This window comes from Nyctereutes procyonoides, unplaced genomic scaffold (genome assembly GCF_905146905.1).
Source record: "Nyctereutes procyonoides isolate TBG_1078 unplaced genomic scaffold, NYPRO_anot_genome, whole genome shotgun sequence".
Taxonomy (NCBI): domain Eukaryota; kingdom Metazoa; phylum Chordata; class Mammalia; order Carnivora; family Canidae; genus Nyctereutes; species Nyctereutes procyonoides.
The window spans coordinates 15,433,921-15,448,760 of record NW_026575034.1 but is presented as its reverse complement, the minus strand read 5'-3'; the positions used below and the strand labels follow the sequence as shown (position 1 = coordinate 15,448,760).

The 14,840-nt window shown below is 51.8% G+C and overlaps 1 protein-coding gene across 5 annotated transcripts in view; it reads left to right on the top strand.

The window, feature by feature from the left end:
- Positions 1–14,840, top strand: part of MICAL2 (microtubule associated monooxygenase, calponin and LIM domain containing 2) — a 223,669-nt gene that overhangs the window by 142,333 nt on the left and 66,496 nt on the right. For all 5 annotated transcript variants that reach the window (XM_055317601.1, XM_055317599.1, XM_055317600.1 and 2 more), the window contains 2 exons: positions 5,368–5,551; positions 10,028–10,209. In XM_055317601.1, coding sequence (XP_055173576.1) covers positions 5,368–5,551; positions 10,028–10,209 — 366 coding nt within the window. The remainder of the gene's footprint in view (positions 1–5,367; positions 5,552–10,027; positions 10,210–14,840) is intronic.

The following is a 14,840-nucleotide window of genomic DNA, read 5'->3' as shown; positions in this document are numbered from 1 at the left end:
AATGGAAACGATTTCACCAGCAGATCGAGGGCAGGGGTCCACACGCCGACACAAGCAGCCATCTGGCCAGGTCAAGGCCTTGGATGTTGCTGAGGGTGGTGTGCGAGGACAGGAGTGCTGCGCTCTGCCGCCAGAGTGTGTCTTTCACCAGGGAGCCCTGGAAGGGGACCGAAGTGCTGGGCTCGGGGAAGACCACCTTCCCTCCAGGAGGCCAGGGCAGTTGCCCTGGGAGCTGCTGGATCCTTCACCCTCCCCACCCTCTGCACTCCTCCCCTGGTAGCCCACAGCCCCAGTGTAGACCTGGCTCCTCCCTACGGGAATGTAGGCAAAATCTAGGACAAATTGTAGACAGGCCTGGGGGAGGCAGCACAGGTGAGCACACCTGGACCCTCCCCCGGGGCTGGCCACCAACACAGCTGCTGATCCTCCTGACTCACTGGGGGCCCCTGGCCGAGTTAGTCTCTAGGCGCCACATTCTTGCACACACGTGGTGAAGATGACAACACTGTCCTTTCGGGCTGTCGGGATGTTTGAGATGGCCAACCTCAATAACGGCCTCGATAATGAGCTGGTGTTGCTTCTGTTGTTGCCTCGAGACTACTTCCATCGCTCGTCCTGGGGCCGCTAGAACTAGCACTACTGGTGTGTACAAGCGGACAGGAGTCCCCAGGGAATGAGAGAGGGGTCTGGAGGTAGAAGCTTGAGTGGAGTGATTGCCTCCTGAGCACAGCACTGAACCCCAGAGACCCAGCTGTAGCCTTTGACCCAGGCCTTGGGGGGCAGAGGGAGAGGAAGAAGAGGTCCATCTTTGGGGCTTTTTTTCCCTGGATGAGGTGGTGATCAGAGGAAGCCCCGGCTCCTTCCAGCACCCCTCACCCCTCCACAGATCTGTGGACTCCCCGGTGAGGGATGCTGGCCTCACCCTGCTGTCCTGAGGGCTCAGCAGTCGACCACATGCCCAGCCCTCCAGGAGCTCAGGGAGCCTGCCTGGGCCCTTACCCTGTTCCACCCCTCAGCCCTGCTGGCCAGGTCACAACTGTCTAGGAGGAGAGAAGATAAAAGCAGCCCCTCGGGGTGTCCATTGCAGGTTTGGGCTGGTCCCTGAGGTGGTGTCGCCACTGCCTGGCACAGCTCACCTCCCCTGCCTGCAGCCGCCCTATCCTGCCGGGCTGCTCTGGACAACCTCGCTCCCTCTTCTCTGGCCACGCACGCTCAGCCGTTAGTTCTCCTCCAGGTTATCAAAGCCCTTTCCCTGGTCTCCGTCTCCCCTCCTGCTGGGGACTCTAGTCCACCTTCCAGTCACCAACCAGAGCGATCTTTCTACGAGGCCAATCTGATGATACCGGTCTGCGGCTTTCAACCCTTCAGGGGTTGCTCTTGGAGGGAAATCCACTCTTCACTTTGCCACCAGGGGCCCTTTCTGGTTCCATGTCAATGGAATGATTTCCCGCTGGCTTCTTTCATGTACTCTCCTGCCGTCCAGCCACACAGACATAGTTTCTGTTCCCATGCCGGTGGGAATGCTTTCCCACGCTGCATTTACTCACAGAGGTCCATCCCGTGGAACACCACCTCTCCCTACTCTGTTTGGATCCTACTCATCCGTAACCCATTGAAATGGTGCCTCCCACCTAAGGTGTTCATTGTACAGAAGTCAGATCTCCCTCCCCATCTACTGAGTCTCACCTTACTCTTAGACGGTCTACCCGATAAGGCAACTATCCATGAATATGCCTAACATTCTCCCTCTGGGACAAGAAGAGACCCTTGAAGGCAGAGCATGGCTGATTCATCTCCAAATCACCAGCACAGGCCTGGATCCGAGGAAGTCAAGTAGCATCTGTTGACCATACAAGTATCTGAGTATACCCCACTCGGGCACACACCTGTACTTGGGTATAAGCCAGATAGAGTTGAGTCTCTGCTACAGTAATTCTGTGTAATAAGCCTCCTAAATTTCTGAGGCTTGTATCACCTATTTTTCTTGCTCGTGGGTCTGTGGGGTTAGCTGAGTAGCTGTGCTTCAGGCTGTAGATAGAAGGGTGGCCTGGGCTTCCATGGGATTGGTTAGGCAAGGTTTCAGGCCACAGGTGGCTTGAGACATGCTCCATGTGTCCACAGTCAGGGACCTAGGCTGAGGGGTAGCAGCCATCTGGGGTGAGCTATTCTCATGGCAAGCTAGCAAGAGTGTGGCTGGACTAGCCAGACAGCAAGGCCATTTGAAGCCACTGCTCACGTCACATCCACTCATTTCCACTGGGCAAAGCAAGTGTCACAGCCAAGTCCCATGTCAGTTGGGCAGAGAAGCATATCTACCTACCCTAGTAGGGAGGACTGCAAGGTCACAGGAAAAAAAAAAAAAAAGCACAGCTCTGTTACAGAGAGGGGATAAAAAAAAATAGGAACATATTCCAGCCAAAACTCCCAGAATAAAGGTCATGCACATTGGTGTCCATGGTTCTGTTCTGCTCACAGCCGTACAGACTGATCCCTGTCCTCTGATGTCTTCACCTCTGTGTGCACCTGTTTTTACATCAGCAAAATGGGAAGAATAATACTTGTCTAGAAGGTTCTATGACATTTAATAGACTTAGTACACGTTAAACACTTACACAGTTCTCCATAAAAGTGTCCGATAAAAGTAAGTTGCTGCTACTATTATTATATTATTACGGCTACTCCTACCTACCAAAGCATCCAATTACATCCCTGCTGCCTCAGTGCCTCCCATCTGCAGCCACATCAGTGCAGAAGTGTGCATATGTGCATGCACAAGCAAGCATGCACATATGCCAGGAGTGACAAGCTGGCAGCCCACTGGCCACATCTGCCTGGGGATGTGTTTTATTTGATCTATACAATATTTTAATACATGAGGCATTTCATGTAAAAATAAAAATTTCTTGAGTTATCTTCATAGATGGTAAATATGGTTAGGGAGTAGCTCTTGTCCTGCAGGTGGAGGCGTGAAAAACCCAGCATTTAGAGGTTGGCTAGGAGATTGGGTGGCTGAGATTGGAGCAGCCAGGGAGGCAGTGAGAGGATGGGTCCCCAGAACAGGGGGGCGTGAGGGCGGCAGGAGCTGCAGGAGGACCCCAAAGCCTTGTGAATTGGACTTAGCAATAAGGAGGCTGCCAGGGGCTTTGGGGGGGGAGTTTGGGAGTCATGGAGGCACAGGCAGCATTATAGGGGGTTGAGGAGTTGAGTGATGGAAGGTGCATAAGTAGAGAAAGTGAGTGTAGCAAACTCTTCCATGATGATTGGCTAGGAAGGGGAGAAGAAGAAGAAACGTTGGCTAGGGGCCAGGCATGGGAAGTGGGTTAAAAGCAGTTTTCTTAAAACAGGAGAGGCTTCAGCACATTCAAATATTGATGGAAAGAGTCCCATTGACATAGAAGTCTGTGACACAGGGAAGAGAAGGTAATGACCCTTGGACGGGATCATTGATGAGGTCATTGGTCATTTCTACCTGGAACATAGGAGATATTTTTCCTGTTAACCATTTGCTTGGTTGCTAACTATCTAGCCAGTTTGAACGAAAGCCCTGTGAGAGCAAGGCCTTTGTCTTGTGTTCACATAGGAAAAATACCACCTGTGTTCCAGGTAGAAATGACCAATGCCCTTGCTAATGGCCCTTGGCGAGGAGGAAGCCAAGTGCAAGTGAAGTATCAGCCTTAGAAAGGAGAAAGGACACCTGCCCCACTGTGACCAGTGGAAGGGGTCGTCACCCAGCTAGTTCGTGGCCAAAATGGAGCTGGACCTCAGGCGGCCTATTTTGCTCACTCGTTTGTTGATTCATTCAACAGGCATTCCTTGATCATCAACTCCTTGCCGGTATCATTCTAGTAAGAAACAAAACAGACAAAAATCACTAGTTCTAGTCATGGGAGAGAGATAATAAAATGCAGAGAAAGTTGTAGAGTTTATTAGGAGATGAGATGTGTTATGAATAAAATAAAGAAGAACAGAGAATGCTGAGGGCATGGGTTGCAGTTAAAATAGTGTGACAGGGTAGGCCTCATGGAGAAGGTGCCATTTGACTGAAGACCTGAGGTGGTGAGTGAGCGAGCCCTGCAGGAAGCTGTCCAGGGATAGCATCTCCTAGGAAGAGGCGGGAGCGATACGAGGGGCTGAGACAGGGGGTCAGGGAGGTGGTCACATACATGGTCAGAGCAGACAGTGGGGCAACAGTGGGAGATGAGGTCCCAGGGGCCACTGGAGGGTGTTGAGCAAGGGAGTATGATCTGACTCATATTTAACAGTCACTTGAGTGGCCATGTTAATTAAGAAGAGTGGGGGGGGGGGAGAAGACTAGGGGTTTGGGGAGGTGGAGCAGGGTGAGAGGGAAAGCAGGGAGACCCACAGAGGCTGGAAGGCAAAAGATCATGGTGGCTGAGGCCAAGGTGGTAGCAGAGGAGGTGGTGACAGGTGCCTGGATTCCTGACATATTTTGAAGGTAGAGCCAACAGGATTGGCTGATAACTTGAGTGAAGAATGAAATAACAAGAGAAGTCAAGGATAGCATGAAAGTATTTGATTTGAGCAGCTGGAAGGCCAAGGTCGCCATTTACTGAGATGGGGGGGGCTGTTGGGGAGCTCGTGGGGGTAAAGAGCTCCACTCGGACATGAGTTTGATGTGTCTGCTAGACATCCACGTGGAGGTGCCAAGTAAGCAGTGGGGTATGGAAATCTAGATTCAGGGAAAATGTCTGGGCTGGCAGTGTAGATGCAGGAGTGAGTCATTGTTATCTGGGGTTATTTGAAGCCAGGAAGCCAGATGAGATTATCATGGGCATAAGTAAGAGGAGAGATTCAAAGACAGCCCTGGGGCCTTCCAGTGTGACCAGGTCAGGGGGAAAAGGTAGAACCAGCACACAAACAGGAAAGGAGAACAGTCGGTGAGGGGAAGGGAGCCAGGCGGTGCTATCCTGGAGGCTGAGAGGAGAGCTTTTCTAGAAGTGGGAATGATCAGCTGAGTCAAATGCTGCTGATGTGTCAAGACAAGAATGGAGAAGTTGCCACCGGGTTTAGCAGTATGTTGGACACTGTGATTTTGACAATGGCAGTCCAGAGGCTGGTGCGCCTGGGTGGGCCCTCTGAACACTTCACGACCCTCATACGGGATTAAATGAGATGTGTGCATTCATGCCCTGTACACAGAGGTGTGCTCTAAATACTGGGGCATCTGGTAGGCGAGGTGGTGGGAACAGAGGACGAGAAGTCTTGGAGTGTCCAAGTGGACCCAAAGCCTGCTGCCTTGTCCACTCCCCCACCCCCGGCAGCCTGTCCAAGCTTCTGGACGGGAAGCAGGTACCCTGCAGGGCCCGTTTATTTCCACCATCTCCCTAGACCCTCTTCTCCTCCCAGCAGATGAGCCAACCTCCCCCAAGAAGCCCAAGAGTGTCCTGGAGCCAGAGCCCAGTGATGTGGATGGTGGAGCCACCTCTCTCCTGCCCTCTGAGTGGACCTCAGTGAGGATCAGCCCTGGGGAGGATATAGTTGGACAAGACATGATGGCTGTGCGTGTCCTGGTCACCAGTGACGACAGCAGGTATGCTCAGGCTGCTGCGGGGTGGGTTCAGAAGAGGGATTGGACGAGGGTAGCGGTATTCAGGAACTGGTCTTCTTTCTTCTCGCTGACCATGTGACCTCTCTGTACCTCCATATGCTCATCCATAAAATAGGGACAACCATAATACCTGTCTCGTGGACAATCGTAAAGATCTAACAATTAATATACACAAAGCATGTAGAAAAATGCTCAGCACATAACACTATAAGTGTTAGCAATTGCTGTTTTCTCAGAGAAGGGACAGGTTCTGGCCCCACTGTCTTCTCCCCAAAAGGCAGTTGTGACATAGGCTGTAGCAAGGGGGTGCTGAGTGGGTGTCACTGTCACGCTAAGTAGGATGGTGATACATGATAACGGGAGGCTAGGCTAGGGGTGGAAGATGCATGAGAAGTAACGTTCTGCTGCCCTAGATGAGTATTTCTCAGAATGGCATCCTTACCACCCATACCAGAACCACCCAGAGTGCTCATTGGGACCCCAGACTCCAGGCCTCCCCTCGACTGAATTCGTTCTGGAGGCCGACCAGCAAGAGGTACCGATTGCTCCTTATGTGCTAGGCTCGGAGCATAGAGCAGTGACCAACACAAGACCAAGGCCTTGCTCTCACAGGGCTTTCATTCAACCTGGCTAGACAGTCAGCAAACAAGCAAATAGTTAAAAGAAAAATATCACCTATGTTCCGGATAGAAAAATAAAATAGGAGTCTATGCTAGAGGGTGACTAGTCAGCTACTCTCGACTGGGTAGCCAGGAAAGGCCTTTGTATCAGTTATCCATTCTCACCGTTATGCTGAGGGACAGGAGCGCTCCGGCAGCCACCGCTTATTCTACTCACAGTTCTGTGGGCACCTATTTCAGTCAGGCTCAGTCCTGCAGTTCTTTTGGTCTCGGTGGACTCTCGTGTGTGTTCGAGCCAGGAGGGTCCTGCTTCTAGAACATGGCTAGCCATCAGCTGGACTGTCAGGAGGCAACCGGGCCATGGGTCTTTCATCCTCCAACAGGCAGCCCGTGCTTATTCACATGGTCCTGTGAGAAAGCACAATCATGCGAAGTGTCTTGAGGTCTTGGCTATTCCTATCATGTCTGAATGGTCACAAGTCCAGCCCGGACTCAAGGGGTAGGGAAATTGGCTCCACCACTATGGGAGGAGCTGCAAAGGTCTATTGAAAAAGGGTGTGGACCCAGGGGAGGAATGATTGCAACTGTTCTTTGCAAACAATCTACCATGGCCTCCGTGAGGAGGTGACATTTAAGCTGAGAATTGTCAACAAGAAGGGACAGCCATGTGAAGACTGAGGGAAGTGGCATCCAAGCAGTGGAACACCAGTACATAGGCCCCTGGGGCAAGTGTGGGCCTGATGTCTTCTGGTGTGGCTGGCACACAGTGAGGGGACGAAGAGTAAGATATCATATCAGAAAGGAAGGCAGGGGCAGCCCGGGTGGCTCAGCGGTTTAGCGCCGCCTTCAGCTCAGGGCGTGATCCTGGAGACTCGGGATCGAGTTCCACGTCGGGCTCCCTGCATGGAGCCTGCTTCTCCCTCTGCCTGGGTCTCTGCCTCTCTCCCTCTGTGTCTCTCATAAATAAATAAAATCTTAAAAAAGAAAAGAAAAGAAAAGAAAGGAAGGCAGGAGTAAGGCTTAGTAAGACAAGGGCAAGGGTAAGTAAGGGCAAGGAGTTTAGACTTCATTCTAGGTCCAACTGAAGGCCATTAGATAATTCTTAAGTCAGAGAGTGATATCTTATTTATGATTTCCAAAGATGAGCAGGCCTCGGTATGGAAATGGGTGGGACAGAGGTGGGTGGGAGTGGAGGCAGGGAGGCCCGATGGGAGCCTGTGGCATGGGTAAGAGATGAGGGACTTGGGCCAAGATTGGGAGCAGAGAAGAAAGAGTTTGCTGATCAACTGAACGTGGAGGTGAGAGAGAGCTCAACGGTGACTCCCAGACTTTGACCCACGTGACTGCAGGAAAGGTGCAGTCGTTTCCAGAGTAGCCTTGAAGAGGACAAGATTTCAGGGAAGAAGATGCAGGTTTGTGGAGAAAATCAAGAGTTCTCTTTTGGCCACGTGGAGTTGGAGATGTCTATCAGATGTCTTTGTGCGGATGTCAAGCAAGCCGTAGAACAGAGAAGTTTCTTGGAGGCAGGTCTAGAGACAGTGATTTGGGGGTGGGGGGCAGTGGCACGGAGAGGCTGTAAAAGCCAAGGGAGCTAATGAGGCACCTGTGGAGTAAGAATATCTTCTCATAAGAAAGAAAGAAAGAAAGAAAGAAAGAAAGAAAGAAAGAAAGAAAGAAAAGAAAAAGAAAAAGAAAAAGAAAAAGAAAAAGAAAAAGAAAAAGAAAAAGAAAAAAAAAGAATATCTTCTCATAGCTAAAGAAGAGCTGGGCATGGATGAGAGCCCCAGGGCATTTGAACATTCAGTGGGCAAGCTGGCAAAACGCACAGGAGGGAGAGAAACCGAAAGAGGCTGGGTTGTGGAAGCTGAGAGAAGAAAGGAGACGTTTCAAGAAGGAGGGTGTGGTGCTGGCTCAGATAAGAATGGAGGAGCTGGAGAGGCGACCTCTGGATTTTCCTACAAGAGGATCAGAAACCTGGCTGGAGTAGGTGTGGGAAGAATGTGAGGGAGAAAACGGGTACTGCTGCCCAGACAGCTAGTTTGTAAGGTCTGGAGCCTTCAGACTCTGGAAGGGGGCCTGGCAACAAGCATTTTAGCAAGTCCCACAGGTGATTTGGACCCAGAGGTCTGCATGAGCGCCTCTGCCTTGGAGTGCCCTAGTGGTCACTGAGGTAAGCAGCAAGGCCCAGAGAAGGAAGGTCTCACAGCCTGGGCTCAGTTAGGCAGGGCTGTGTCCTGAAACCCAACTCTAGCTTAAGTAACAAAGCAAATACTTCAGTGCCCCTGACTGGGAGGTCCAAGGGGGTCCCCTCTCCAGACAAAGTTGGAGCCAGAAACTCAGACAACCGCTGTCTGCTGCCTCTCTGCATGCCTGATCTGCAACCACCCGCAGGGAGGCTCTATCCACGTGTGGAACACTTGGCTGCTGAGGGCCTCAGCCCACGCCCATTGGTCCCCATCCATGTCCCAAGACCTCAAGGTAGACCTCTGATGGGTCTACCCACATTGCACGCCCACCTCTGGGACTCATCGGTGAAGAGCACTAGGACGCCGCGAGCGGCGGGCTTGGGCACCGTGGTGGAGAGAGTCCACCAGAGCACACAGATGGACAAGGGGCAGCAACCCAGTGGGAGGATGCACGCTGGACTTCCATACACAGGGCGAGGGTAAATCCATATGTTCACCAGAAGTCACAGCCCTACAGGTTTGCACCTCCCGCAGGCCCTGGGGACGGTGCATGCTGTCTCTGCTGCTGCGGACACCCCGCCTCCACTTCTTGGCCACCTGAATCCCTGCCAGTCATCCAAGGTCCAGGTTCAATAGTCCCCCTCCGACCCCGTGGCCTCCTCTTTTCTCCCATCCGTTCCCACAGGCCACAAGCACCACTGCAATGCCTAAAGGTTTAGGAGCAAGTCCTAAATGATGAGCTCGTTTCCCCTCGGAGAGCTGAGCAGTCTTGGTCAAGGGTGTCTAAAGGTGGGCAGGCCGACTGCCCTACAAGCACGTCAGCATACACGGGCCGGGCTTTGCTCTCCTGCAAGAGACCAATGCCTGTATTCACTGGCTCGAGCTCCAGAAAGTACCATGGTGGCTTCAACAACAGAGATGTGCTTTCCCTCGGTTCTGGACGCCAGAAGTCCCAGCTCAAAGTGTGGGCAGGACTGGTTCCTTCTGAGGGCCTCGAGGGAGAAGGATCTGTTCTGTTTGTGTACCCACTGGAGATTCCAAAGCTTCTCACGGAGAGGGAGGCTGGGCACAGCGTGTCCCCATGGGGTATTCCTCCTATGCCTGTCCAAATCCCTCTTCTTGTAAGGACACCAGGCTTATGGGAATAGAGCCCACCCTAATGACCTCATTTTAACTTAATTGCCTCTTTATTTATTTTTTTTAATTTTTATTTATTTTTGATAGTCACACAGAGAGAGAGAGATAGAGAGAGAGAGAGAGGCAGAGACATAGGCAGAGGGAGAAGCAGGCTCCATGCACCGGGAGCCCAATGTGGGATTCGATCCCGGGTCTCCAGGATCGTGCCCTGGGCCAAAGGCAGGCACCAAACCGCTGCGCCACCCAGGGATCCCTAATTACCTCTTTAAAAACCTATCTCTGAATGCAAACATGAGGTACTAGGATTAGGATTTGATATGAATCTGGGGTGGGGGGACACTGTTCAGCATGTGACAAAGCCTGAGGCTGGGCTTTGGGGACAGGGGTGACTAAACCACTCTCTTGCCCTGGAACGCCACGGCCTGCTGGCGGCAGCGGCAGGCAGGGCGCAGCATGGGTGTGGGAGGTGAACTGCGGGGTCCCCCACTCACCCACTCTCTCCTTGCTCCTTCCAGCTCTGATGCAGAGCCAGACTGCCCCGGCACCAAGGCCTCCAGTACGCGGCCCTGTGAAGAGAGACCCTGGCGGCCAGGACCCCGGCCCCTCCCGGAGCCCCTCACTAGGCACAGCTCCCTGAGGGAGGCCCCGGCCAGGGGAGGCTCTCCCCAGAGCTCCGAGGAGCCCCACGCCGTGCACGGTGAGCAGAGAGTTTGCCCCCGTGGGAGACAGGCTTGCTGGATCCTGGGACATGGGGAGGGACGTGCTGGATCCAGAGACTCTCCATGGCCAGTTTTTCCTGGTGGAGGATCGGGTGACGGGTCCAGCCCTCAGGCTCAGAGGCAGTGGGGCTGGGGCATTAGGGGGGTGAGGGCCCTGCACCCAGGCCCAGCCTCCTTCTCCGTGAGAAGCTTTGGAATCTCAAGTGGGTATGCGGCAGAGGGGCCTGATGGCTGCGTGTCCCAGGCTGCAGAGATAAGGGGGCCTATCCAGAGATAAGGACCCTCTTGCCTGAGCAGTCTCCTCTTTGAACAGGTCCTTAGGGGCCCGTTGGGCATTCCATGGCCCACTAGGGAAGGATGTGGCTTAGCTGTGTGGGCAGCACAGTCCCCCCGGGGCCACCCGGGAGCAGCACAGGGAGCTTGGGGCATGTGGACTGCCCTGAAGCTTTACCTACCCAGTAATAAAGACACTTTGACTAAGCACGTGTGACGGCTGAGGGTTTTCCCATTCGTGGCCCCGTTTCATCCTCAGGACGGCCCCGGGGGGTAAGGCAACTCAGCCTTTTATTGGTGAGCAAGCAGAGGTCCCACAGCTAGTGAGCCGAGTGGCCGGGGCCCAGTGCCTCCACCCCCTAGAAGGCAGGCGTCTCTAGCAGAGCAGCTGATTTTTAATAAAGGCGGCCTTCAGTTGAATGTTTTGATTCGGTCAACAGCAGCTTGTGACCTCTGGGTGGGATATCGGCGAACAGAAAGTTGCCACCTGCAGTACCAGCAGCCTTGGCTGCCCCCGGGATGGCCCGTGCTAGGCTTGTCCTGCACATCCCTCTGGTGGCCGAGAGCAGAAGTTCCACCCGAATCTAGAAGCAATCTCACAAGGGTAGGCTTCGCTGGAAAACCAGGGCTGGGGCCCGCCTCCAGGAAACTCTGGATTTACCCTTCCCTGTGAGCCTTTTTAAAAAAGGACAATTGTCATTAGAATGTATTTGCTAAATGCCATTGTGGTGGCCTCCAGAAATACTCAGCATAGGCGGCCAAGGGGACACTGCACTGTGCCCAGCTGGGGGCAGCCTGCCTCCGTCTCCCTCGGCTCCAGCCCCCTCGTGTATAGATGCGAAGCCTGCCTGCCTTTCATCCCTTCCCTCCATTTCTCTTCCCTCCTCGATTGCCAGGGGATTTTAGGCAATTTACAAGAAAGACAAAATTCTGTGTGTCTTATCTGTAAAAGTTTAAATTCTCAAGATCAAGGTTAACAAAACCAGTTTAGGAGGTAGAGACCCCAGAGAGAGGCAGACTGGGATATCCCAAACAATTGCTCTAGTGGGATCATAAATTTGATCCCAAGTTTTCTGGCAGTCGGCATTCAAAAGGAAGCACAATTATTATCCTCATTGTTCATGAGAAAAACAACATATTGGTTTGGGGCAAGTTTCAGAGCTGGTGTCACTTTTCCTAGTGCTTCACGCTGTAGGAATTGTCCAGCTCGTGTCCAATAGATGGCCCTGAGGGATGCACGAGTTCGTATCTTGAGCAAGGCTGTCCGGTGCAGCATCCCTGGGTGGCAAGTGAGGGCATGGCAATAAAATGTGACTCAGCAATTGCAGTTCTTCTGGGGGGATAGGGCTGGGTCAACACAAGGCAGTGTGGCCAAATAAAGTTTTTGGTTTCTGACATTCCGGCTTATTTTTTTTTAAGATTTTATTTATTTATTCATGAGAGACACACAGAGAGAGGCAGAGACCCAGGCAGAGGGAGAAGCAGGCTCCATGCAGGGAGCCTGACGTGGGATTCGATCCAGGACTCAGGATCACGCCCTGAGCCGAAGGCAGATGCTCAACCGCTGAGCCCCCCAGGCATCCCCCTGACACTCCAGTTTAATAACAGGATAAAATACAGAGTAGACAGAGAAGTAGATAAACTGTGTGACTTTCAAGCAATCTTTTATTGATTTCATGTCCATGTGTCACGTGTTTGATCGTTGCTAGACAGACTGCGTTTACGGTTAAAAGCTCTGGTACCCTCTAAGCATCGTCTTACGTAGGGTGAGTCCGTGACTTGACCAGACCACGTAGGGTTGAGATCATGTTGTGCGTGTTAATGGAGCTTCATTCATCACGACTTTCACTTGGATAAATGGCTAGGAGCTGAGTGGAGGGAATGCCAGGCAAGGCCAGGATACTGCTTGAAGACCTCTGGTTGGCTCACCCATGCTCATCCCGTGGTGTTTACAATTGCCGAAGGGGGAAATGACCAAAACTCATCAACAGGTGAATGGATAAACAAGTTGTGCCATATAATGGAATGTTATTCAGTGTTAAAAAGGAAGAAAACTCTGACACATGCTACAATATGGATGAGCCTTGAAGTCATTATGCTTTGTAAAGTAAGCCAGACACAAAGGAACAGATAGGACATGATGCCATGTCTCTGCAGTACCAAGAATAGTCAAATTTATAGAAAGAGAAAGTTGAATGTGATGACGGGGGTGGTGGTAGGAGTGTGGGGAATTACTGATTCATGGGTACAGAGTTTCAGTTTGGGATGAAGAAGAAGTTCTGGAGGTGGATGGTGGTGATGGCTGTACAACAGTAGGAATGTACTTAATACCACTGAGCTGGACTCTTTTTTTTTTAAGATTTTATTTATTTATTCATGAGAGAGAGAGAGAGAGAGAGGCAGAGACACAGGCAGAGGGAGAAGCAGGCTCCATGCAGGGAGCCCGACGTGGGACTTGACCTTGGGTCTCCAGGATCATTCCCTGGACTGAAGGCGGCGCTAAACCGCTGAGCCACCAGGGCTGCCCTGAGCTGGACTCTTTAAAATGGTTAAGATGGTCACGTTCATGTTACATAATATTTTACCACAATTTAGGGAAGGACTTCTGGGACTACTTTGCTTGGCTCATCTAGGTATCTACTGTATCCTCAAAGTTCTTTAGCATAGAGCATGCCCAAGATGATGGCCTGAAATAGAATTTAAGCTCTGTGCTATTGAGGCTCAGTAGAAAGAGCTCAGTAATGCTCCCCTAAAACTCCTAGATCAGTGGTTCTTTAAAATCTTGTTTAAAAGGAAGCTGCCCAGGTTCCTACCTGCAGAGATTCAGATTCAGTGGGTCTAGCATGGAGCCAAGTATCTGCATTTCTTGGAAGCACCCTAATTGCTTCCATGCAGGAGGGCCACATCTCACACTTTGAGGAATCACAGAAAAGGGGCTTCTAAGAGGGCCTGTCTGGATAAGTGTGTTATAAAATGCACACCTAAATAATTAAATGAGTCAATCAACTGTGTTGGGTTTTAAGGCATAAACCAGTTAGAGCTGGGGGTATGGAGTGTAGACTGCCCCATAGTAATCTGATTTAGAAAAATCGGTATTTTTCCTTTTTTTCTCTGGCAATAATTTGACAACTGGATGGTCCAGTGCCCTCTGGAGAATACTGCTAGTTTGTAACAATTAAATGGTATCATTAGCACCATATGGTAAAATACTTACCCCTTATTCCTTTTGTAGCAAGTCATGCACTAAGATCTCCAAAAGTGCTCCCTTAAAATAAATATAAATAAAATATAAGCCGAAAGGAAGGGAGCCAGGCTTGCTAGATGCTGCTCAAAATGACTGGATCAAATCATTGCTACCCACCCTGTTGTTCCTATTGTGGTAAAAATGTGTGCATGTGTGTCCTATAAACACCAGGGATGGAAAATTGCTTATGAATTTTAGCCATTTTTAATAAGTTCTACTCCACAAAGAGAAAAGGCTGAGGAGGAGCAATAAGGCTTTAAGCAGTCTTCTAGGTTTGTGGGGAAAATTCTCTAGCAGCTGTTGGAAAGGATAGTGTTGGTCAGCAGGAGGTATCTGCCCTGGAGGCCTGCTTGCCCCTGCTGCAGACCCCGCCCTGTGCCTGAGGGAGGAACAGGCCTAAGCTGGGGGGGTGGGAGATGAGGAGGCTGTGCCCCCAGCCATCTGCACAGGCTCCCCCTCAAACCCATGGACTTGAGATGACAGCAGACCTTTGGGACAGGGAACCCTCCAGCTAGAACGGGTTCGCATCTCTCCAGGTGCAATAGGGGAAGGAGGAGAGTTGAGGATCTAAGGAGCTGGATGATCTTGTCCCAAGGAAGAGAAGCCCCTAGAAGAGGCTGCCACCTGTACCCCACAGCCTGGCTGATGAGAGCTGATGCCCACTTCTAAGCACTGGCACGGTGTGGATTCCAGGCCTTCCTACCGAAAGAGAGGGCTGGGCCTTGGCTTCAGACCTCCCCTACCCCATTCTCCCACACCCACGTGACTCCTGGGGCCTTCTTTCCTTCCACGCCCCCTAGTCCCACCTGTATGTGCATTCAGGTGTGCGTGTGGTGCCCCATTCTTCATCCTGGGTATGAAGGAACCACCACAGGGACGCAGAGCCTGAGGCCATATCTGAGGGCCCAGTGTGGGGATGCGGTGCAGTAGCATCTCTCACACCCTAAATGGCAGAGACCACCTTCTTTTGCATGTGATGTTCATCTTGCTCAGCTAATTCTCAAGACCCACTGGGTGGAGGGTGTTCAGTACACAGTCCACAGAATCCTGGTTCCTGAAGGGTTTGGGAGGCTCTGTGGGGGGATGGGGAGG